The sequence below is a fragment of the Rhyacophila brunnea genome, unplaced genomic scaffold, assembly GCF_057557595.1.
Source record: "Rhyacophila brunnea isolate RB1 unplaced genomic scaffold, BYU_Rbru_1.0 scaffold_14, whole genome shotgun sequence".
NCBI lineage: Eukaryota > Metazoa > Arthropoda > Insecta > Trichoptera > Rhyacophilidae > Rhyacophila > Rhyacophila brunnea.
This window is the reverse complement of record NW_028232796.1, coordinates 10625808-10652333: the sequence shown is the minus strand read 5'-3', so window position 1 is coordinate 10652333 and position 26526 is coordinate 10625808. Positions and strand designations below refer to the sequence as shown.

The 26526-nt window shown below is 33.4% G+C and overlaps 4 protein-coding genes across 4 annotated transcripts in view; 2 read left to right on the top strand and 2 right to left on the bottom strand.

The window, feature by feature from the left end:
• thoc7 (THO complex subunit 7) overlaps positions 1–1189 on the top strand; it is a 3325-nt gene extending 2136 nt beyond the window's left edge. The window contains exon 3 of the mRNA XM_085941920.1: positions 659–1189. Coding sequence (XP_085798046.1) covers positions 659–1160 — 502 coding nt within the window. The 3' untranslated portion in view covers positions 1161–1189. The remainder of the gene's footprint in view (positions 1–658) is intronic.
• LOC147075608 (putative RNA/DNA demethylase ALKBH6) lies at positions 1150–26526 on the bottom strand. The gene is made up of 3 exons (XM_085941918.1): positions 26445–26526; positions 16601–16649; positions 1150–3369 (listed from the first exon to the last, which is right to left on the bottom strand). The coding sequence occupies exons 2-3, from the start codon at positions 16643–16645 to the stop codon at positions 2728–2730; spliced, it is 687 nt and encodes a 228-aa protein (XP_085798044.1). The 5' UTR covers positions 16646–16649; positions 26445–26526; the 3' UTR covers positions 1150–2727.
• On the top strand, positions 7694–14482 carry LOC147075610 (uncharacterized). Its single transcript, XM_085942332.1, has 8 exons — positions 7694–7947; positions 8131–8704; positions 10267–10413; positions 10627–10852; positions 11373–11668; positions 11889–11999; positions 12789–12858; positions 14091–14482. The coding sequence occupies exons 1-8, from the start codon at positions 7694–7696 to the stop codon at positions 14480–14482; spliced, it is 2070 nt and encodes a 689-aa protein (XP_085798458.1).
• On the bottom strand, positions 16714–26292 carry LOC147075609 (transmembrane protein 267). Its single transcript, XM_085941921.1, has 3 exons — positions 25864–26292; positions 20161–22238; positions 16714–19091 (listed from the first exon to the last, which is right to left on the bottom strand). Exons 1-2 carry the CDS (start codon positions 26134–26136, stop codon positions 21900–21902), a joined length of 612 nt encoding a protein of 203 aa, XP_085798047.1. The 5' UTR covers positions 26137–26292; the 3' UTR covers positions 16714–19091; positions 20161–21899.

The following is a 26526-nucleotide window of genomic DNA, read 5'->3' as shown; positions in this document are numbered from 1 at the left end:
GAATTGGAAAAAACTTTGGAAATCACTCTAAACTTTTATTCAAGTTCATAAATAAATACATTACATATGTATTTACAATTATATTTTAAATTTAGTCTTATTTAGTCTTATTTGTACAATATATTTCAAATATAATGTATGTATTTTATTGTTTCTGTAGCTTTGTTTTGACTAAAATAAAAAATTATCGTAAAAATCAACCTTTTTTTGTTCGCTTCGTGGCATAGCTCCTTTAAATTTCATTTAAGTGACATTTGAATATAATTTTATTTAGTAAAAAGCTTGACATGAAGTGAGTTCCGAAACCTTTTTTTTTTAAAAAAAAGCCCTGCTTTTAGCCATCTTTAAGTAGAATTGAATTCATTTTCAGTTAATTCTGTTTTGTATGAAAAGTTATTTCGACACCATTATTCATTGGTTGCTGGAGGTCTGGAGTCCTAGCAACTAAATTATTAATATATACGTGCGTTACTATGGAAATCAATATGACATTTCAGTATTATTTCTATCAAGTACAAATTTTTTAGATCGTTTAGGCTAGTCAAGTCAAGTTTATGATTCAACAAAAAATTTAAAAACGTATGCAAAAAGTTCTTTTTATCTTGTAATTATTTGGTATTTGTGTCGTATTACAGATACACTATTTTCTGATTTACAGTAAAGCAGTTCATGACAGAATGCTCGCACAGATAGCGCAGTGTGAATTTGCGGTAACAAAATCACAACTCTCCTCGCAAATGATGTCCGCCGAACTCAACAACTACGGGAAGCTATCTCACATCATTGAGAAAGGCATCGATGCAGCAAAACTGCACATCGAAACAAGCAAGACTGAGTTGAAGCACGCCAAGACAATCCGCAAAAACAGAATAGAATACGACGTCTTAGCCAAAGTCATCAACGAACAACCCGATCGCAAACAGACAGAGCAGAAACTCTCAAAGTCCAAAAAAGAGTTGGCCGCCTTAGAAGAGACAAAAGAACAACTTGAACGACGGTTAGAATTGAGGAGAAAACAATTCCACGTTCTCATTACTTCAATCCAGCAACTGCAAGCCTTACTTGAAGATTCTGATTGTGATGAGATCATGAATGTATCTTTGGACGACATCGAAATGGAAGGAAATAAATTCAAATCAAATACAGATTCGCCGAATTAAAATTTTAATAAAATACAAATGATAAAAAATTGACATTGTTTTTTTGTTCAAACATATCCTTTTTTAACCTATAATAGTTTTTATCATAAAAAAACTTGGAATTACACTATAAAATCACATAACATAGTTGTTATAATTCAAACTGATGAGAAATCATTGTAAGCCTGATTTCAGTTAACATCTTTATTGATTTCAATTTACCTAGATTTTAACATTTATATTCGTTATAAATCTTATTTTACACTCAGTATCTGTGAAACTAAATTCTTGATCACATACAAAGAGCACATGGGAGCAATAATCTATCAAGTTTTTGTTTTTAATGAGTTAACGCCATGTAATCTTTCCAAGCTATATGTCTACATAAATTGTCCTTCAAATCAAAGACAGAAACAATTTTACACATGTGTGTTCAAAACATTGATATACTACTAGATGAGGAGTTCCCATACAAGTGTCTTTTTAAAAATGTACCACAAAAGAAGATATTATGAATATCGTCTAATAATATTTCCTTGTAGGTATAATGAGTTAAGACCGTTAACATGGATTCCCGAATTTCACCCGTATTGCCCTGGCTGTAAAACTAAATTTGCGTTCTTGGAATAGTGACCCTAAGGGTGCTGCAACCCAAAGCTTGCAAGCTACCAAAAATTCATGTCTGAGCGGACAGAGCAAGTCGTCATGCGGTGACTATTAGTTAGAGTAAGATGCAAGCTAGATCGGGCTTACTCATAATTATTGTCAGGTCGTTTTCGAGACAAATATTAAGTGAGCTTATATCGAGTTAAGTCCGCTGATATTAAAACAGTAAGTTTTAACACTGGCCGAGTCGTTGAAAATCGGGCGTCATTTTAAGAAGCATATGATTCATCCAGTAGTATATCAATGGTTCAAAAGAACATTAAAACTCATGCATCGCACATACAAAGTCGGCACGACTGGAACTAGTCTACTTTGTGTATGTAATTTAGTTGAGATTCACAAAACACACCTGAGTTAATGTACGAAAGCGGTGACACATTGTTCATTGAAAATACAGCAGTCGGCCTTGCAACAAACTTAGAAAGGCAATGAGAAATCACCGTTTGTCCGATGTACTATGAAGTTTACCCAGTTAGAATATTAATGGTTTAAATCACACCTATTGTGTGTGAGAAAAAAAGTAACTTAGTTTGTTATTATTGAGTTCAAATTATGATGCTGTGTTGTGTGCAGAGTGCCTTACAGTTAAAATGTGTATTTCAAACTGATTATCACTGAAATTGATCATCTTTCCCATGTGCTCTTCATATATAAAATGCGTCAATTCAACATCTAGTAGGTACATAAAATTGAAATAAGTAATGAGATATGTGTGCAGTTTCCTGTGAAACTACATCACATTATATAAATAAAATGAATATTACAACCATGACAAGACTTCACGTCCTGACCTTTGCAAATCTTTTGATGACGACAATGAAAGTTTATACATAAATGTGTTATCAGTTTGAATTCACATACATAGATAGGAGTTCCATCAAATACTGTCGGATGATGGTATTAATCAAGCATCATAAATACTTCAGATTGAAATCTTCATTCTGGTTGTTTTTGGCACATGTCTTATGGTGAGAGATATACGCGTCTCTCGATCCAAATTCTGTCCTGGGGTGAATTTCTGCGAGCATTGCTCAAAATTACTGATTTCTTCCGTTATAATATCAGTCGTGGCATTATCAATGCTATGTAAATACTTGTGATACATCTCGTTCTGTATAACCAGTAAGCTCCGCCTCTCGAGAAGTATTGAGCAAGTTTTAGGAACAATATTATCGTTGTCCTCCTGGATAGAAGGTACATGCTGAACGAAATTTAATACAGCATTCGACCCGCACGAAATCGTGTTTATCGTTGGGTAGAATAGAGATCCATCTTGATGTGGCATGATACCTTGGCCCGGTAGGTATTCATTTACGAGAACGTGATTGGGAATATGCCCTCCCATTAATCCGAGTTTGTCTATTTGCTCGATGTATATGTGCAGCCATTGAGGGATGGTCTCCGCAACCATTCCTTTGGGGTGCGGAATGCCACCCCAGTTCTGCAGCCTCCTCTTTATCAGTTGGTTCCATTTCGGTCTGGGAGAGGCGTACACCTGAGTGATGATGGCCTCTTCGTCTGATTGCGATATGAAGTTCGGAATATAATAAACAGTCGAGGGAGCCTGAAAAAATAAGAGAAAATATATTATAACAAAGCCATCAATATTTTTTTTTAACTATTCATGTAAGAATAATGGGAATAACACATTCTATGTTCTCCTAAACCTTTTTACACCTGAGGCGATGAAATAGAACTCTGTATAGTTTAATTTTCAATTCACAAAATTTATTTAGCTTTTTAATTATGTTCAACTATGTGCAGAAATCAATTCCCCAGTTTAATATAAAGGGAACATTGCCTTGAAAGAATACATATGTATGTCCTAAATAACGACCTGACCTAACTAGATATGATTAGCACATTTTACTTGCCAATGGATTATATTTAAAAAGCGAATTTACATCATGACTAGATCCCAAATATGATAATATTATAGCTCATTTCCATCTATCTCTATAAACAACATATTGTTCAAAAGAAGTTTATTTATGTCAGTAATCATGCGAAACAGTGCAGAGAAATATTTATATACTGAGGCATACATTAACATGGAGAAATGATTTACCTTAGTTGATATTAAAATCATTTACATAATATTATATTAATGTATTTCCATTACAAACATGCCTATGAAATCTTGAGTATTGTACACTTCACCATCCACAAATGAACGAAACATAATTAGTACTATCTTTTTTAATTCATTTACTACAAAATAAAGTATATTTTGCTGTCTAACAACATTAAATTAACGTTTCACAATATGGCTAATGATAGAGAGACAATTAAACATATAATATAGGCACCTACATCCAAATTAACCGCATATATTTGACCAAAAGTGCTTTAAAACAATCAATAATCTTAACATGCAAATGTCTCAAGCAGGGCCACAGGTGAAATATTGATTTTGTGATAACACCGTGTCGCTTAGCAACCAGTTGGTAACAATCTTCAAAGAAAGTTTTTGTCCTTTTACAAAGTGACAGCATCTCTTCACAATGGGCAAGTAATTTATCTAATTACTCACAAAGGGAAAACTTTTCTAATTGACTATTAAACATCAATGAGACAACAACTCGAGTGTAAAACAAAAAAAGCTTATTAGCTTTTTTGAACGCATAAAAAAATGTTATATAAGGCTAAAAATAAGAAATGGAAGGTCACTTAATGAATTATTTGGATATTTGCAGTGGGATATATTTTGTGATTGGATGATTTCAGAGAAAAATAAATACACATTTGAAATATATTCGTCAGAAAATAGTGAAAATGCGGCAGATGTAAATATGGACAAAAAATATTCATTATTGGAAAAAAATCACCGTAAACTATTAGGTGAGTAAACTTAAAAGATTCATTTACAGGAATTACAAATTTAAATAAATACATAAAACATATAATACAAATTGTAGAATTAGATTATGAAACTAAGAAATAGTTTACTAGGATTATGAAGCTGACCAATCAGGAAACTTTCATTGCGATACGATTCTTGGGACAGAAATTTCACTTGCTTTTTGTCTAATCCTGAGATTAATAAAATGCTCTAACATCGTAATCCCAGGATTGCAAATTCTATCCGGGATTAAAACCCTAATTCCAATTTTAAAACATTAAATATTGTTATTGCATCAATTATAAACTGAACTTAATATGTAGCAATAACAAAAAGAAATCTGAAATTTCTTCAGTTTCAATTTCTGATTTTTCTGAATCACGTTTCAATTCAGGATCATAGATCTCTGCATTTTCCCATAAAATATCATCTACTGTGACATCAAAGGTGTTAGTGACACAACAAACTTAAAAGAGTACTCCACATAGACTATGTGATTTGTTTCCAAGCAACTGCCATACATTCTATTTGATGCCGATGCATTTATTTTATCCTATCAGAAGGGGTACATTCATAAACATGAATCATATTTCTTCATTAAAAAATCTTTGAATAGTTTGTTAATTGAAACGTCAAATGGTCACGGCTTGTGACACCAGCAAGAATGATAATTAAATTACTACTCATTTCGGATTCCATAATCTCAAGTTCCTGGTCTGCTGCACCAGCTTACCTCCAAGCACCTGATTGACTCCACTTTTGGGAATTGTCACGACTGCAAAGTTTTTAACAGCGATTTTATGACGGCATCTGATTCACCATGAATGAAGAGACCAAAATAGGAAAGAATATGCGTCTTGTAATTGATGCAATACAGTAGTTATATGTATTACTATAATACTGATTGTTAAATTCATATAAATTATAACCAATAGAAAAAATCTTTTTGAAAAAAGTAAGACACCCGGCAGGAATCGAACCTGCATCTCTTTGGTTTACGCCCCGTGCGCATTGTCCACTATGCTACTAGGTGACATACTAATTACGACAAACTAACTATTGGTCTTTTTAATACCTGTCCTACCCTAATATAAGCTAACTAATTGTAGGTGTTACCACAGCTTTAACAGAAGCCCTCGAAAATACTGTTCGAGGAGACGAATTCGATTTAGAAGACACTCTCAACCACTGCATGGCCATCTACCCACAACTCTTCGTACACAAACAGAAGAAGCCTTCTCACAGACCGCCAAAGAAAATATATAACACGTCAGGTAGACACATCATTTTGGACAATTCAGAAACATACCTATCAATGAATAAATATTTGGTACTCGAACCTACAACTATCGAATTTCAGCCAATGTGCTTTACCAATTAATTCAAATTTATTTATTTTTTACATACGGTGAACATTACAAAATGTAAATTTAAGGCCGTGTCCAAATACGTGTAATGTAATGAGAATTTGTCGTCCATACGTGTAATCTTTACACGTAATGCTCGTAGCAACGTTCGCATCGGCTGTCGGTTTTTGACACAAACACAAAGGCGCTCCGCAGCGCTCGATAAAGACACTATCTCGACAGGATTCGCGTCGAGATCATGTGCCGTCCATACAATTCACATTACATTACACTTAGTCTGGACCCGGCATAAGACGCTCACAACATAACATTTAAAAACAAAGAAATAATATTAAAACCGTGTAAAGAAGAAAGAAATATATACAGTATCACAAAAACAGTATAAAAAGTAAAAAGATACAAGAATTACAAAAATTGTAAAGCATGGTAGCAGATGGAATGAGCGAAGTGGACCCTATTTAAAGAATTTATAAAACAATGTCCACCTATATTCATCTTCACGAAGGTGGAATATATCAACATCCGAAGTGATTTGGTATTACAGAGTTATTGCCCTCCCAATTGGCATCACCAATGGCAGGTTAGTTCTACATCTTGGGAGAACATGCAACTGATGCTTTCGATTTCTAAGGGTGTCAGGGACACACAAGTCAATACTACCAAGAATGGCAGAGTTAAGTAATGTATACAATGCCAACATGTGGAGACTGGTAGTTTTGGGTAGCCTCCAGAGAAGAGAAAGCAGAGGAGATGGAGTGATCAAGTGAAGGAGCTTACTGGGTGCATCCTTCACTCTGCCCAGAGAGAAGCAGAAGACCGAGAGGAGTAGGAGTCTTGGTCGCTCAGAAGATGACTGGTGGGTACGATCCTCAGCCATGAGGGAACGACCAAGACAATACCAATAGTTGCCAACAACCATGTGTCCGAGATGTTATATCAAATTCTATTAATATTTGCATCCATCTTTTGCAATTTTTAATCAAGGCATTTATTCATCTTGATTCCTAGATGGCGTCAAAATCTTTCAAAAATTCTAATGGAAACATTCTTATTAATAATTTTTATAAAATTATTTTTTATTCAATAGTTTAATTAAAAATTAAGCGTCAAGTAAATGTCACTCAGTGACTTGTGCACTAGGTCGTTTTAGCAGCATATCACGAGTCAACTAAAAGACGAATGATTCTTGTTTCATGTATGGAATGGAAGTATTTGACGATAGTCAGTTTTGTAATATTTTTTTACGGGTGGGGAAGGTTAGATTAAATTGTTCTACCACTACGCCACTAATATATTGTTTTAATTTAGTTTCAGAAGATGCCACAGATAACGTCGATACTGAAAATACTCAAATCTCCGTTAATTATACCACACAAACGAGTCACCAGAGACCGGTAGTTCACAGTCCAGTAACCAAAACGCAGCGACATAAACTAACAACAAATGACAGAGAAACATTAACGATTGACATCGACGGCTATCCAAATATCGATTCGACAAAGTCAGCAATATTTATAGGCCCGGATAATGAGAACACGGAGAAAATTCTCTCAGCATTTAGTCCGGCAACGATACAGACTATTAGGATATCAGGAGCTCCGGAAATTTACGTAGATCCAACCGGAGAAAATAGTCATAATTCATACAAAGGTCACGATTTTGGTAACGATGAGCAGGCAATGAAAAATAATATAAGTGACGTTTCTCCGTATCTTATTTTCTCTCCTGAAAGTAGAAGACAAAGTATGTCTTCGCAAATAAGTGATAATGAATACCGTTCGCCAAAGAGTAACGATTTTGTTAAGTCTTACGGAAGCGGAAACAGAGCCATCCATGAATTAAGGCACGAGGAAGAGTCAGACCAAAGCCAAAGACATGCAAATGGTAAATATAGCAAACGCCCTAAGAGTTATGTGACAGAGAATTCATCATGGTTAGCGGCAGAAAGAAAACAATCGCAAGTTAACGAACCAGAATTCGTAAATACAAATAACAATACGGCTTATAATCAAAATATACCGTATGAGATAACACTGCAACAAAGAAATCAGAACAAATTAGGTGTTACCAGTGAAAACAATAATTTAATGATAAAAATTGTTCCCGAAATAAATAGTTATACCAATTACAAAAAGCCTTTGACGCCTCGAGAAGAACACAATAAAAAGATGTCTAGTTCTGTGCAAACACAAACAGTAATATCGACTCCGTCCGAAACTTGCATAATTATAACGAATCAATTAGATCCGGGGCTCGTGTTTTTGAGTAACGATTATTCGGTACATGAGAATCAAAAACAAGAACTTGTAAGCAAAAATGAGAATGTTAAAGTAACGAATGCAGGGAATTTGTCAGACGATCAGGCCTATGATAATTCCACCGACAAAAGGTTGGAGAAACTTAAAAAACTATCGACGGGATTGAGAGTGCAATCTGACGTAATGCTGGCTGTTGATTCGGAGAGCTGTTACGACAATGAAAATAATATCAACCAGTTAGATACAATCAAAGAGGTGAAACGTGAATATTCGGGTTTGGGGCAACAGCCTCAAAATCAAAACGCTTCTGAAGTGTTTTCTTTGCAAACAACGCATGACAAAACTGAAAGACAAAATCTGGCAAAGTCGAAAGACGATCTTGTTAAGGGGACTATTAAAGAAAGATGCACCATTTTACAATTGTTGCGATCAGTAAGTTGACATTAGATATTTTTATTAATACAACATTAAGATAAGAAATTCGATATGGACAAGCACATGACAATTTTGCATTGCAATGGCGGCGAGGGCGTCAGTTTTGTGAGTGGCGCGATCTCTCAATCATAATACAATGCAAACTATGTAATTCTACAGAGACTAGGCATGATTTAGTTAGACAGCCTCTCACGATACTCACCAGCCAAAAACTATCATTGTTATTATTGGTCCTATTGATCTGAAATCTTCACCAATCAATTATTAATGGTCATTTTCTAGATAGAAATGTTAAAAAATATAGTGTCAATCCACTTTCTGAGATAATCAAAGGCAAACATTTCTGCAAAATAACTCCTCTGGTTACGATATTACTACTTACTACATGTTTAGTATGCCACATAAGCCCTCAACAAAGTCTACACCCTCACTATGCCCCAGTGATGCCAACCGTACTATAATTATAGTACAATACTATAATTTTGATTTCGCGAAAAATGTAAAATACTATAATTTTACGCTATAATTTTAAAGGATTCAAGACGAAAAATGTTCCTGTACTATATATTTTTCAGAAATACTATAATTTTTACGCCTTTGTACTATAATCAGCATAGAAAAATATGGCAACACTGCTATGCCCCCTTTTGTGGGCTCTCTGCGTATGTGATTTGTAATAGTCAATAATGTAATACAACCATGCGTTCAAATCCTGCATCTAAAAAAAATTATGTTATTTACTCAATGCATAGATCCACAGTAAGGCAGGTTCAAATCCTGGGTTTGGCAAATACACATTTTGTTTTTAAAAGTTAATTATTGCCCACGATGGCCGAGCGGCTTATAATGTCGTGGGTTCCAGGTTCAAATCCTGGGTCTGGCAAATACACATATTGTTTTTGGATTTGTGTTTGGAGTCAGAGTATACACCTAATAGGTTGAGCAAGTGGCTAACATCCATTTCTCGGCGGCTTTCGTGGTGAAGTGCGTAAGGCACTGGCCTTCCACTCGAGAGTTCTGGGTTCGATCCCGGTGAGGACACAATATTTGTGTGTTTTTCTCAAAGCCTGGGTGTTTGTGATTGTTCAAAATTACTAACAGCAACCTTGTACAAAAAAGCAAAGACAATTCTAAAAATAAAAAACATCCATTTCTCATAAAAAAAAATCTGTGGAGGTCCATATCATCACTGTTCTGGCAGAAGACACTAATTCGAAAAAATTACATATTGAGTTAGTTACACCAAAATGTTCCTTATTTCAAACTTTACCGTCTGGAAACCTTCTTAATAAATAAACAGTCTTTATTTTAAAGTCATCCTTTTTACGATTACTTAATAAACTCACATGATAGACCATTTCAAACATTTTAACAACTTCAAAATCAAATTGCTCAAAACTAGTATTCTCCAGTTAGTGTGTTCTGCCAGAACAGAGATGATATGATCCTCTCAGAATCGAACATGGAGTAGTAGTAGTATTGTTTTACAATTTAATATACATCTATGTATATACATAACTTAACAAATAATAAAACTCTAATGGTGTTTTCATTTACAGAAATTAATTCACACATTAGCCAGAGAAAGATCAAGCCTAATGAATTTATATATAGAAAATGACATCCTGAATATAAACCGAAATCCAACCATGTTAGAGATACTGATGCCAAAAGAGATTGTGAACGGATGGGATTTAATACTACAGGTGAATGAATAACCAATACAAAATGACATAAAACATTATAAATTTTTGATAAACAATTCATTGACATTTAGAAAAGAAGTTGATCATGGCGCCATCTATGAGAACTGTCAAAACATTGTATCAAAAACACTTAGTTCACAAAATTGCCACCTGCATATTTGGTAATATTAAAAAATGTTGTCAGTGTGAAAAACTTGTTTATTTTACTTCCAGGAAATGATATTGAAGTTTCTAAACACAATGTGCTCAATGTGGAAGGGTCGCGATTATTTGACATACAACCTGAACACCATCATCTGTCTTCAGGGGTATTTTTTTGACAAATATTCAACGACACCGAATAACGCGACGGGTGATATGAAGTCTAAAGAAATGCTGATAGCCATCTATCACAAACTGAGCACCAGACAGAATCAACAGGGTTTACTACTGAACTCAGGTAGATATGGAAATAGGAAATAGAAACCGAAAATAATGGTGTACATTCGGAAAGTCATGCCTACAAGACCTAAGTTGATGATAATATTTATATGATATACACAATAAGTAATAACAAACATATTATACAATATTGATGAATGTTCAAAACATGTACGCTATCATATTATTACTACCGATTCCAAATTATTTTATTTCCCATACTAAGTAACCTGATGCTCGGATAATTTACCACTAGATGGCGTTGTTGATTGTCATACAAAATATATTTCAGATTATCCTTCGATTCATTTCATAGTAAATACTAAATAACTGTTTAATAAGAAGTCTACATGACTGAAATGTACATACCTAAGAGCTAACTGTTAAAGACAGACGCGCCGCCATTAAATTAAATCGTGATTGAATTCCTCGTATAACTGACAACACTAAAACTTTGTCAAGAAATATAAGCTACGAATTTAAAAATAATAATCATTTCGTTACAGACAAAATTCTCAAACAGTTTTATTTGTTTTTAGGGGTCGCGGAAAAAGTTGCCTACAACATATTAGAAACAAATGAATCAATGTCACCATACCGTCTGCGTCACAGCCTCGGTCTTCTAATCAACCTGTGCGTCTCCAGCCAAGGAAGAACGCTCTTGGAACCGATGGCTCCGGATATCCTCAAAATGCTGGTGAAGCTACTCAACAGCAAGGATAAGAAAATACTTCCGTACGTTGCAAGGATATTGTACGTTTTGATGGCGAGTGCGGTCTTTCATAAGACAGCAAAAGACATTCATCTCGAAGAAACACTGGTGGAGGCAATCAAAGTAAAGTATATTTTGGAATTTTAATATGGTCTACGTATACTGCCTCTGTTTTTAGATTGCTGTGAGCATCGCTAACCTCATTTGAAGATAGGACAGCGAAGAAGAAGGCATATTAATATATTACTAAAATTATTTTTGTGTGACATTTGAATTGCATTTAGATTTAATGTTACCAAGGGCTTGAATAATTATTTTGTAACAATGTCGATTTTTGTTTAAGGTTTCTAAAAAGCGAATAAAATTACAACTGGAAGTCTTAAAGACTGTTATCGAACAGCCAAGTCACCATCAAAATCTTAACAATGTTGAAGAGAATTTCTTGCAAAATATTGTAAGTATCTTTGGTATTTTTCACCTAGCTTTTCAGTAGATCAATTTTCAATATATAAAAACATCTATTGTTAATTGGCAAGTTGCACGCTTCTCGGGCTGCGAGTCGAAGATGCCAGGACGCATACAAGCACCTACGAATTGGTCATTCCTATACCGGCTCGCCGATCGCCACATCCAAATATCTATACGTTTCGAAGGTTACGTGCGACTGTTGCTAGGTATGTGCGTGGTCTTCATATGCGATACCAGATTGACGTTCTTGGATGGTTTGATTTATGGCTGTGCAGCAGAAGAGGCGAGTTTAGATGTGAGAGCCAGCTTAATGACAGTTGCAACCAATAGCGCCCGTACACGTGCATGGATTTACTGGCACCAATAGTGTGTAAATTAAACTATCGCGACAATAACTATTTACATGCAAAAGTGTTGGGCGTCTCGCCAATCCCATTCTTTAGGCGTAAGCGAGATGCAATGTTATCATTGTATGGTGCTATTTAATAGGTTGTAAAAATTGATGAACGTCAAAATGCTCTGCGCGGCGTAGTTCATATTTTTTCTGGCAAGTTTGCCACTATCGTTGTACTACGTTCTAGATACTGATTTTGGCTTGTTTGTGTTAATTATAATATTACCTAGCTCCATAATTACATAATTAATTAGGTGTGTTGAATTGTATATCTATTTTTTTATGGCCATCAGCAACCATACTATTTAAAGTATTCACTATGAGTAAGAACGCATTCTAAGTGTTTAAAATTATTAAGAAAGTAATAAATATTTATTTTAGGAAGCAGAATTAGATGAGCTTGAAGAGGAGGTGGAGATGACAGAGCCTCGCTTGTCAACTCCTAAACCAGGTAAATTGAATAATCCAATGATGAATACAAATGTTATACCTGTACACAACCTCCATTATCTCAAAAAGTAGATCAATGACACCCATGGTTTTCTTATATTTTTATCTGGAACCATCCGTGCTATTAGTGAAGATCATTAATAAAAAAGTTAGTCTGTGTAGAGACCACTTGTTTTGATTACCACAAATTTTAATCAATTGTATTGTCATTACATTAGTACCTGTGTACCGAATTTCAAGTCTGTGGGTATACGTGAAGTGGGCAATAATTTAGCATAAAAATGTGACACAAAATTGTTGTATTACATTATAATATTATTTTTATATTATAGAGTAAATTTATATTGATATTTTGTTTATTACTGGTCTATGGTAAATTAGGAGATAAATTAGGTGGGTAAGTTTTGACATTTAGAATGGAATGTGCACAATGTGGCATTGTTTGATTCTGTCTGCATTTATTCATTATGATGTGTGGTTTTATACTGTGTTTTCCACCATTAATCCTTTCGTTTACTGAAACTTATTTATTTATGAAATTAATTATTGTTTAATTTCCAGGGTATTTCGAACACAATGATGAAAGCTTCAGATGTTTAGATAATCAAATGTTTGAAAATAATTTCGATAATGTTGCCATCAATCAAAATCCAGAAGCAGCAAATATCTTTAGCCCAAAAAAAAAACAAGTATCACCGGTGAAGGCAATTAAGAAACCGACAAAGACAGTTAATACGGCCAATGAAAATATAAATAATGATTCGAAAAAGAGGGTGTTAAAAACACAAAAATCAATCAATGCTAATGATGAGAAAATCATAACAAAAAATAAGGTAACAGATCGTAATGTAAAACCGAGGCAAAATATTCAAAAAAATAGAGTTCGCAAGACAAACTCGAAAGTCAAACATGAAATTGAAGAATCATTAAGTAACACACCGCGTTTGGATGAATCGAATACTGCAGCGGAAGATAACAGTAAAAATTCAAGCAATCGTAATCGTTTGTCTCCGAATATGATTCAAAAACAAGGTAGTAAAATTTCTAATGTAGAAAATAAAGCACACCCTAAGAATGTCAAAGAAGATACAGTAAAAATGGATGATAAGACAAGTTTTTTAATCGTTAACGATAATCAGTTAAAACCGAATGGTATTTTACAAGAATCACGTCCTAAATCAGTAATGAAGGTGATTGAATATCCGGAACACAACGAATCCTTAAAATTGATAGAAGCTGAAAAGGCTATTGCGGTCAAGTCACCATCTAAAGTGCTTCAACATCAGAATTCGGTGGCAAAAAGCCGACCCACCACTCAAGCTAACGAAACCACAAATAAGAGTGGCAGAAAGCACAGTCTTTTCAGTCCTGACGGCCGATTGTCGGCAAACGACTACGAGTACTGCGAAGATACTAAGCAAATTCAAACGCCAATACAGCAGAATAATATCTTCAGAGACAGTCGACAGTCGCCGTATAGGAGCAGATTGAACGACACTCACAAGGAAGGTGCGGAAAGAAGCGTGATGAGGTCCGGGTATATTAGCCCTCAAATAGTGGAGAGGAAGTTTGAAATGGCGACTTCTACCAGTGACAATGAGCTCAACGGGCCGAAAACGAATTAATAAAATTGAAAAAATATAGAGAGATCTGATCAGCTATCAAGAAATTAAATGGCAAGTAAATAAACTTGGAATTAGTCACGTGGAGGTCAAACCTGTGATACGTGGCATATTAATAAGGCCAAAAGGTTTTGACTTTTGAGAATCGACACCTCCACCGAATTTTAGGCGTACACTACTGTACGAAACCATCTTCTTGGCTACGCTTCCAGGCGTTGTTGTTTACTAAATGGGAGGAGCTTATAATGGAATTGCGGTTAAAAATAGGCGGAGCATGTTAGTTCACAGTTGTAACACTTAGCCAAGAAAATGTTTTCGTACAGTAGGTACGAGCGAGCACGTTACAGTATTACGTTAGTAATGATCAACCGTCGTAAGTCTTAGCCAGAATTCTACTCTACCATAATATATAACAACAATGCATATACTTAGATCAATTTTGAAATTCGATTAACCCAAACTAATATCGCACTATACATTATATTGTTAGAACTGGTTTAATGATATCTTAATTGATATATTATCTGAATCTCACACCTGGCAAAATTTTTTTATGTGTGTTTTAATCCAAAACATGGATGCAATAAGTTGAGCAAACGGCTAAAAACCATTTTTTTTTACAAAAAATATGTTAAGAAACGTCTTCAGAATGCCAAGGTCCACATCAGATCGTCGATTCAATGTAATATAATATATATCTTCAAAGGGACAAATCCAATCACCCAGCAACCGATCAATGAAATTGCTAAGTTCTGTGGAAGTACTTAAAATGCATTCACAGGACCGAGGAGTAGAATCAGCTTGGAAAGGCCTTCATCTAGAAGTGGATAGATTCAGCCCGATGAAAATATATATATACCTTACTAGCTTAGTAGATTTGTTAATCTCAATCTGTCTATGGCACACTATACATGATCAAAAGCGTCCCTCGTAGTCTAGTGCGTAAGGCGCTGACCTTTCATCCGAGGGCTCCAGGTTTGATTCCGGTGAGATCACAATATATTTATGTGATTTTCTCAAAGTCTTGGTGTTTGTGATTGGTTCACTTATATTACTGATTACACTAATGTCATTCGGCCTCATGGCCTTTATTGTAGTGTCAAAAAGAATATTTATATACATTTATTTTTCTTGCAAATCAAAAAAAAAATATAATTAAACATATCGTCGACCATAACAATAGTCACATGGATTATCTACACATGACAGTGGCCACCACGATATAGTAAATAATCTATAGTTGTTGTCATATGAAATAATGTAATTTACGTAGCTTGAAAATATAATTATAATATATACAGAAAATTAGGTGACTATAAATATACTACATAAGTGTAAGATAGTTGACAGAGAATATGACGTATTTAAAGCGACACTGAGTGAGATAAAACGATACAATAGGCTTCATGTAAGAGCAGTCGAAAATAATAACGGTAACAATAATTAAATTGACCCCATGAAGCAGTAGAAGAATTCGCAATCTATACAATTTCAAAGTTAAGTTGTTCCACTATACCAGGGGTTCATAAAGTGTGTCCCGTGTGACTTTTTTTGATGTGTCCCGCGAGATTTATGTTAAATTAATATTATTTTTTATTCTTCATATCGAATAAAAAATTACATTTAAAATTAAATAACCTTTGGCAACAATGAATGGTGAGAAAATTTGAGCCTAGATTGCAGGATTTAGTTTCAACGAACAATTGTATAAATTTTAAAATATTATTTTTAAGTACTTAATAAGCATAATAATAATGCATATTTAATTAAAAATATAAGTTAACATAATGAAATTATTTATTTGCTTTATGTTTTTTAAAAACAGGAAATATTTACAAAAGCAAGGCCCGCCAAATATTTTTGATTTCATAATTGTCCCTTTTGTCGAAAAAGTTTGTGAACCCCTGCACTATACTAACTGTCGTGATATGCCAGTCGGAGAATGGTTCGATTGCTTATTCAGTAGTCCAACAATGATAGACAAATGTTTGTTACAATTCACATCTAGCCCTTTAGCTAAGTGATCAATGTCTTTTTGAGTATTATGTGTAATATTTTAAACTAGAGTTACTACAACCTACATAGAAGTAAAAATCATATTTGAATTATTTTCATACTCACGTTGGTCAGCCGAAATTTCTCCGGGTCTTCTATGAAATCTTCCATTGTTCTGAAAAGAAAACATAATTTATTTATAAAACATGTCGATATTTCAAGCCATTTGTGTAAAATATATTTATTAAATAATATTGTGTAAGTACCTGCCATTATTTCCACACTGAATGAAAAAATATATTTTTGATTTCCAAAGACATCTTCAATGTTAGATGTTTTAGTTCAGAGCTTCCAAATTATAGATAAAACAAATACTATTAATTATTATACATACTTCGTGAAATAATTATATATTTATTTTGAAATCTATATTAATTTATTTATCATTGTTATTGTAATAAAAATCACATATAAATGTCAAATTTCTTAAAATTTTAATAAACGTTGAAAATATACATTGCTTTTTTGTCTTATATTGTATAAAAAATATGCTTTATTATATTACATTCCCTTCAAACAATGCATTGATTGATACCCAATTCCAAGTGCATGAGACACAAGTCTTTCATCCGGGAGCTCTGGGTTCGATCCTGTTAGGTCACAATATATTTATACGATTTTCTCAAAGACCGAATGTTCCATAAATTATTTCACTACACTATGTACTATCATTGAGCTTAGTGTTAAAAATAATACATATATATTTAAAAAAAAATTAAACCGTGGAATGAGAACTATAAACATACAACATACCAGTGAGGTTTGATAGTTTTGACTGAAAATATGACGTAGTTAAAACGATGCCGAGCGAGAGAAAATAATGCAATAGGTTTTATGTAAGAGAAGTCGGAAATAATAAAGGTAACCATAATTAAATCTATCCTACATAATTCGTGCGCAGTAGAAGAAATCATAATCTGAGCAATTTCAAGGTTAAGTTGTTCCACTATAATCCACACTAAGGGGATTTGCAGAGACGAAAAATAGATATTATATAGGAATAAATTATATAAATTAATGCCACATTACTGCGGAACAGACCTAAGACAAAGCTGTTGCAAAATGACGGCAGAAATGATGCATCATGGCTACTGTCTGAAGAATAATGTTAAACTGTCGCAGTTAACAATAGATTTTATGTTTCTGACATTCAATACCGACTAATGCATAGTCACACTGATGTAATAAAGTGGGCTTTTATAGATTATGCGTACCTTGAAATAAAACGATAAGAGAGATAGATAAACCTGGAAAGAAGGTGATAATAATAAGATGCATTCCCATTTGATCCACTCCCCCAATGTTAATTCAATGCATCTAGTGTGTCAGGTAACTTGCGGGAGCGCTGACACTGCAACTAAACTACGTTCTGATACACTCAGTATAATAGTTAGGTTAGGTAAATCCAAACTATTATGATGTGAGTGAAAATCAAAGCATTGTCTGAGTACGCCTTTAAAGATATGTTATAACAAAAATTGTGACCAAAATATATAAAATATTAGGAGCCTTATGCATAGTCATCATTTATACGTTATGTTTTACTTGGAAAAAAAATGCGACTAAATAACATTCCATAATATTTCACACTCCAAGTAATACATAACTTATAATTCCACGTATTTACATAAGTATGACTATGCATGGGGCCCTAAAAGTAATACTACTTAAATATTTAGTTATGTTTTTGATGTAAATAAATTGCCTGTATAGTTTGTTAGACACAGTTTTATAAAGAATAATTAATAACTACATAAATTAAAATAAACCTTTTTTAAATATTCAAAATAGTTACTTATTGTAATAGGAAATAAATACATTTAATCTATTACCTGTTCAATAAGTATGTGGTCAAGAGAATGTATTTTAAATCTCAGATAAAATCTATAAATCACAGATAGACCGTTGATCGAGAAACAGATATAAATGATTGATATTTAACAATGTTTCACATGAGTAAAAAAATATAATTTCTACATTAATAAATTTAAAAGTATATAAATTAGTAAAACAGGAGAACATTATTATAGAATTATAAGGTAGAATTGAGGCTACCATTTTCAAACCCAGCTCATTCCAATATTGTCGAAAAATGAACCTTGGATGTTATTATGTAAAGAAAAATACATTTAAAAAGAATTTTTAGGTAGCAACCTCAATCGTAAAAATCGTAAAAAACTTACATACAAAATAACGTGAAACTTCCAAACGAGGCTTATTCCACAATGATTTAGTTTCAAAGACAAACTGTTTCAAGTTAGCCAATGGTAGCTCAGCTTTGGGGTCACGTGGTTAATAGTGTCCAGTACGATTTGTTTGACAGTCTTGTGACATCTCTACATATAATTCAAGTTTAAAGGTATTTTTTGATTAATTAAAGCAGTTATTTGTATAAATAAACATAATGGACATTACTGTGATAGCATCAAAAGCTAGAAAAAGGGAAAGAGAACCAGTAAAATGGCAAAGAAATGAAGCCTAAAATCTTCGGTGTTTACCTAAATGTCATCAAAATTTTTATTTTATTTTATTTTTTCTGATGTTTTGAATAATTGATCTGGTCATAATTGAAGAGTGACATTCCAAACCGGCCTAAGTCTAAAAATCTGATTTTGAGATAATCATATTTTTGTGATTTGCAATTTACCTCTTAACTTTTCGGTACTATAATGTTTGGCAATTTTATAGAAAATTCAAAGACTCGAAAACATAGTATATAAATAACTTTAAAAAGTATAGTAAAACTCCAAAAAAATTCATTCAAAAACTGACTTTTTTTTCAAAATGGCCCTAAGTCTGTACTAAGTACAGTTTGGGACACAATAAAATAAAGTTTAGTGTCTTTTGTGTATACAATTATGATTGTGTAATAAAATGTGGTCATGGACAGTTCTGTTGGGATGATTAATGAATAAAAATTATATAAAATTTCTTTCACTTTGATGCATTTTTTGATAAAAAGGTAAACATTGTAACTTTTACAGCATAATAATATATTATATAATAATACTACAATGTAGGATCATTTTCAATAAAAAAATAGTTTACTGATGTGCACATGAACTTATAAAACACAAATTCTCTAATATTTCGTCTGACATTTCTAATCTGACGTGTTACAATATTATATTATGGCCGCTTGAAGCGTAAATGTAGCAAAAAGAGTTCAACTGCGCATGCGCATATATCCTTAGGCCAGTTTGGAAAGAATCAACCGTTACCTTAGTGCTGTTTTGAGAAAAAAAAGGCAAATAATACTACAATGTAGGATCATTTTCAATAAAAATGTGCACATGAACTTATAAAACACAAATTCTCTAATATTTCGTCTGACATTTCTAATCTGACGTGTTACAATATTATATTATGGCCGCTTGAAGCGTAAATGTAGCAAAAAGAGTTCAACTGCGCATGCGCATATATCCTTAGGCCAGTTTGGAAAGAATCAACCGTTACCTTAGTGCTGTTTTGAGAAAAAAGGCACATTTCGACATCAAATTTAAGAGACTTAGGATTTTTTGTAAAATATAAGTTTTAGTGAGAATATAGATCTCAACACACTCTATCGGATTCCATCAAAACATGAAAATTTGTAATTTTGGACTAAGGCCGGTTTGGAATGTCACTCTTCAATTACTATCCAAAAATTGCTTGTAACATTTTAGTGATATATCATTTGGTTACATACTTCCATAGGCGGATTAATTAATTATTACCAGTAGCGAATGGTGCATATTGAAGGTGGGTAGGCTATGGTAGGTAACTGAAAGATAGCCATATTTACAGAAGTTGAATTTGATTTTGTTCATCTTCAGTATTTTACTGAATATTTCACGATAAAAAGACAATACGCACCAAAATGGATATAATAAAAGTAATGCCCAACCGTAATTTGAATTCAGGCTAAAAATTCTACTGTAGTTCAGCGTTTTGTAGAAGTGACCGTTTTACATTAAATCCCATGCGAAAAAATTAATGAATAATAATATATACAAAAATACATCACTGTAAACATGTGAGGCTTTTTTACCTATAGCCTCAGGTAATAACATTGCGTGCATGTATTTTTTACAATACATGTGTAATCGTTTATGTGTTGTATGCGTGAAATGTACAAAATTTTATACGGTTGTTTGTGTTATAGCTCGTTACGTATTAGTGGAATTTCTATGTGCCTTCTGGTAGACCAAGTCGTCAATCAATTTATAATACATGCCTACAGACAGATGTCAATAGGCGCGTACTGACTGAGCGAGCAGCCCCAGGCATTTGCTTCGTGAAAATTGTTGCGCGAGGCAGCTCACAACAACATTAACTTCACACGAGGCAGCCGCGCGCAGCACCTTTGAGCATCAATAAACCGACAACAATTGTGTCGGTTGTGGCAATGCTCGGGCGAGGCGGCACGTGCGTTTGCCTCGGGCAATTCGCGTACTGACTGACTCGAGCATTTTGACTTGCGAGGCTTTTACATATATTTTCTATGGTGAAGTTGCCTCGCGATCACGCAAGGCTGCTCGCTTAGACAGTAAGTGCCTATTAGCAAATTATATTATTTTATGGAATGTTAATTATTTAAATAGATTAATAGGCAATTAAAATTTATTTTAAATAACAAGGTAGGTGTTAAATAATCGCCTAGTATTGAGTCTTTGCCACTGGATGGTACTACATACTGTAACTGTATAGACGTCTGCAATAATGTGCCCCGAGATACAAATTAAAGCAGTATTATTTAAATTGAATTGATAACTGGCCACCGGTTCCATGAATAAACAGAACATAATAAAACAGAACATGAAGAAACAGATCTTTGACAAAACAGAACATGAAAAAACAGAACAGTGACACTTATTATGTGACGTAAATTATTTTTCAAAATAATCGCATCTCAATTTTCAATATGTAATTGACGTATTCTATCTTGCTTTAAAAGTTAACACGGTGTGAAAAGATAGCACAGACAGTTAACTTCTTGTGATAATTAACTGCCGGAATACATAAAGTGGTATTTTATATTAATAGCTGTTCTATACAGAAGGCAGCTATCGACGGCAGTTTATCATATTTATGTATTGAGGCGGTTAATTATTACAATAAGTTAACCGTCTAAACTGTCAAAAAGTGCTATGTTTTAACAGGCCCTCTTTTGGCTGTGTTAACTTTTAGAGCTTGATAGACAGTTTTGACAGTTTATACGGTTGACTTGTATAACTGACAAGCTGCCGCTTATATGTATATAAAATATGTAATATTAAATTGGGATACATTTTTCTATCATTGTAACCAAAATAATCACCAATCGTCATTCATTCAAATTATATCAAATTTCTCATGCACGTTACAATACTGATTCGTTCTTACATTATACAAGTGAAGTATATTTATCAATATTAAATGCACTCGGAAGGTGACTTCTAGGTTTCCATGGACTGTAGAAATATGCTATAATATATGGCAAACACAGTGTTGTTGTTATATATGCCCAGTAGTGGATCGGCGGAGTGGATCCGGCAGGGGCAAACCAATATCCCCGGCGAGTGGCATCCCTCGTGTGATGGCTTGCGAACGCAGCCAATAAGATCCAACCGAACGTGTGTAGAATTGCAGACGAGCGGGCGTACCCGATTCCAATGACGGCAAACGATACGCAGACGCCCAGCGAGGAATTGTGTAAGAACGGCCGGTACTTCAAGTGGATGTCCTAATGCACAATTTTCAAATTCAAAAAAATGTAAATAATAAATAGGGACCATAAAATAATATAAGTAAACGGGTCAGGACGATTTGGCACCAGGACAACTGGGCGCCACGCAGTCGAATGAAATTCGAAAATAAATAGATGTTCATGAATAATAGGTACTTTTAAAATATTTATTTAATATTATTATTTTATTATACAATACTTGATGAGAATTTTGAGAGATTTAATTGTGTATATGTTTAAGTTCCAAAGAGAAAAGAGTTCTTTTATTTTTATATAAAGCCTCAGGCATGATAATTCTCAATTCGCAATAAAAAACAAAGCAAAAGCAAAATAAATAAAAATTAAGCAAAATGAATTAAAACCACTAAGTAGTAGATAAATTCCTTGTCTACTTTCTGTATAAAATCGTAACATATGTCTATTTATTTCATTCGACAGTGCGGCGCTCAATTGTTCTGATGTCCAGTTGTCCCAGTCCCAAATAAATTGCTAGAAATTATAAGATAATCAAAAATCATTTCATTCACAATTCATTTCTAAGTTGTGAACAGTTTTCATAATATCACCATGCATCTATTTGTGCGTTAAACAGGATTTAAATAATATATAACATCTTTGTACCTAAGTACCTAAGAATTTTATTTAGATAATTCGTGATATGGCTTTAAAAAAATCTAATATTAATAGCACCTGTACACGTGCATGGAATTACTGGCAATAGTGCTTATTTTAAAATATCGTGACAATAACTGTTTACACGTAAAAGTGCTGACTGTCACTCCAATCTCATTCTTCAAGAGTAAGCGAGGCGCGATGTTGTCATTTTTGGTACTATTTGACAGGACATATTGAAAATCGGTTAACGTCAAAATGAGTAGTTCGTTTTTTTACATGAAAAAATGGCTTGGTGGTAAATGATTTGCCAACAATGAAGAGGTGGAGTCTGAGGTTGATGGCTATTTTGATGAGGAATATGTAGAATTCTACATATGGCGTAAATAAGCAAAACTGCTGTATTTTGGAGTAAGGAAACCCACAATTGATTCAAGATAGGCCAGGACATGCTGCGAAAGTTACTATTTGGTGCGGTTTTTGGGCCAGAGGGATCATCGAACCATACTTCTTCGATAATGATGAAAGAGCAACAGTTACAGTCAATGGTGTCCGCTATAGGCATATGGCAAATGGTAACTGACTTTTTGTGGCCGGAATTGGACGATTTCTATTTTGAAAACATGTGGTTCCAATAGGATGAGGCCACATGCCATACAGCTCGTCAAACACTGACTTTATTGCGTAGAAAAATCAAATTTTGTACCAGAACGTGAATAACCCTTAATAAAGCATAATCTGGAATTTAATTTTATTGACAAATTAGTAGAAATTTGAAAAATGAACACACAAAATGAACATAGGAGCTTTTCTATAAATAAGTAGCATATGAATATTTTGCCATTTGCAATATTGTTCCAGATGACAATTGAATTATTAATTGTAATTGTATTGTAAAGTACTAATTATCCAGCGTAGATTAGAATCATTGAAATGCATGTATATTGCACCTCTAGTGATAAGAATAATTGTGGATAATCAAGTAATTAAATTGTTTACAATGTTCACAATCATGTTGCAATTATTCATTGTAGGTATGAACTTTGAATTATTCGTTGAAATTAAAAAAAAAAAAAAAATTTATAATAAAAAAAATATGTCAATTGCATATTGGCAAGTTCATTCAACTTAACAGAGCTTAATACCCCGTTTACACTCCCATGGATGGATTTACAGCTGACAGTATGCATTATCGCAGGCATAACAAGAAAATATATGTGTAAATGTGTATTAGCATGCAAGTTGCAAGATTGTATGCATGAATCAAAAAAGTTCGAAAGCTTCTGAATTTTCACGCGACAGTTGGTCAGATCGATATCTGCGCCTGCGCAGTAGAACGATAATGGTGAACGTGCCGGTAAAAAAACGAACTACATCGCGACTCATTTTGAGTTTAATCCATTTTCACTACCTGTCAAATAGTACTTTTAAATGACAACATTGCGTCTCGCTTACTCTTGAAGAATGAGATTTGAGAAACAGTCAGCACTTTTACGTGTAAACAGTTATTGTCGAGATAGTTTAAAATACACACTATTGCTGCAAGTAAATCCATGCACGTGTACAGGCGCTTTAATGCTACTAGCAATATCTAGCAACAGAATACGAAACATACACTATACCTAATACAATTGTCTGATAATTTACACTTTAAACCTTCAGTATAGTCACAATACCGCTATAAATAAAAAGGATTTAAAGTTTTACATAATTTTTTTTATAATAATCGATGTTTTTCAATTTAAATAGAAAATACATTACTTAAATCTATTTATGAATTATTTAAAAAATCTGTTTATAACGTTCGAAAGAACTTATCAAACTACATTAAAACAAGATGTAGGTACTAATAAGAATCTAGGTAGGTTCGACAAACGCGTATTTAAGAATAATAGTTTTTTTTTTTTTTTTTTTAAATTTAAAAAATAACTTCTCTTTGTTTTTAATACCTTTAGATAAATATTGATCATTTAAATGAAATATATTTTGTATATAATTGCTAGATACGTACCTATTCTGTCGCTAGAAGCATCATGCTCCCCGATATACATCACAGTATTAATAATTATGACATAAGAAGAAATTACAACGAGGTAGGGACAGGCGGCCCTCGACTTTCGAATGTTTTACTTTCGCACAATTCGCTATTTCGTACATTTCTTAAAATTTAGATTTTTGTTGATAATGCAAAAACTGTGCGCTTCCATGCATTCGCTCCTCGCTCTTCTGCTCCCTGTCACCTTGTCAAATATGTAAAATGATGGTATTCAACCATTTCTTAGCAAGTTTATAACAAAAACACCTGATTGCTAACACGCCTCGTTAACTTTATTATATGCATTGATAAATAAATATTTTAGTACACTTTTTTTACATTCCTTTACTTTCAAACACATTTTTAGGAATCAATTACGTGCGAAAGTCGAGGGCCACCTGTATTCGTCAATTCAGTCAATTCTTCGTTAATTTTGAAACGATAATTAATCAAAGGATTGATGGTAATTGATAAAATGCCTAATACAGACCAAGAGACAGTATAGAAGCTGTTTTAAAGTCCTATAAAATCTTTTTAAAACACAGAGAAAATGTTAAATAAAGTTTTATGTAAATGACCATGTTTTTTTATATTTAGCCGCAGATAGAAACTTGTACAAAGGTACCTACTGACTAACAAGCAGGTGTAGCCATATTTGGGGCAAAATTTGAGTAGTAGGTAATCAGAAGGAGCAGCGCCTGGTAGTATTGATTGTAGAATGTTGTCTTGTTCTCACTCAAATTTGTATGATGTGGACTGCTGACTAAACAACATTTAATTAAAAGCAATGTTTGCAGGTGTGGACATTTTTGTCAAATATCAAAACTTTCAAACAAATGAATGTGCATGTACATTTGAGTAGTGGCAAAGGTTTACAAAACAATGTATTTGAATGCGTATTATAATATTTCTTAGTCTGAATTTGGCATTATTTTAAGGGTACATGTACAAACAATATTTTTACAATCTATTTACCTTTAAATGAAATGATTTTGCTGCAACAAAGTGGTCAATGTCTATCAAAGATGACATTACAAAACATATTAAAATTTGCCAAAATAGCTCAATGGACATGTGAAGTTTCAATTGCACGCATACAATTGTCCAAGTTAGCCCCCCAATTATTGCGTGTGCCCCGTTATCGGCCAGAGCTTTTAAAATTTGGCTATTTTCCAACCTTCCAACAGCAATATCACCAACAATCGCAGTCAAGCAGAGTAAACATGTCAAAATCAACTTTACAACCATTGTAATATTCGTCAAAATTTCATGGCATCCTGAAGAAAACAATATATAGTAATAATCGCCGAATATTAATTAAAATTTAATCCACTCGAAAATGACACGCCAACATAACGAAATAGATAAAATAGACTAACAACATAACCTTAAAATTAATGACAATGCACAATAATAAACACCAAACAAGTAAACGTCAGCGTCGGCAAAACATAATACCGGAATTATATCACAATACATCGAAATACAAATAATTTTAGAAAAAACTTTAGGAAATATTCTATGAATTATCTACAAAATAAAATGGTTTTATTTACCCGAAATTAGTAAATTCCAGATTCCAGACAGAATAGCAAAATACTCATTCACACTCTCACTGTCCGAACGTCAAATTTTACT

Excerpts from the sequence above, each read along its gene's own strand:
- LOC147075610 (XM_085942332.1), top strand. The coding sequence starts at position 7,694 with ATGAAAAATAATATAAGTGACGTTTCTCCGTATCTTATTTTCTCTCCT. Across the intron at positions 10,414-10,626 it reads GATGGGATTTAATACTACAG|GAAATGATATTGAAGTTTCT; the intron begins GTGAATGAATAA and ends TTTTACTTCCAG. Across the intron at positions 11,669-11,888 it reads CACTGGTGGAGGCAATCAAA|GTTTCTAAAAAGCGAATAAA; the intron begins GTAAAGTATATT and ends TTTTTGTTTAAG.
- LOC147075608 (XM_085941918.1), bottom strand. The coding sequence starts at position 16,645 with ATGGAAGATTTCATAGAAGACCCGGAGAAATTTCGGCTGACCAAC. Across the intron at positions 3,370-16,600 it reads AGAAATTTCGGCTGACCAAC|GCTCCCTCGACTGTTTATTA; the intron begins GTGAGTATGAAA and ends TTATTTTTTCAG.
- LOC147075609 (XM_085941921.1), bottom strand. The coding sequence starts at position 26,136 with ATGGTTGTAAAGTTGATTTTGACATGTTTACTCTGCTTGACTGCGATT. Across the intron at positions 22,239-25,863 it reads CAAAATCATTTCATTTAAAG|GACATCCACTTGAAGTACCG; the intron begins GTAAATAGATTG and ends ATTGTGCATTAG.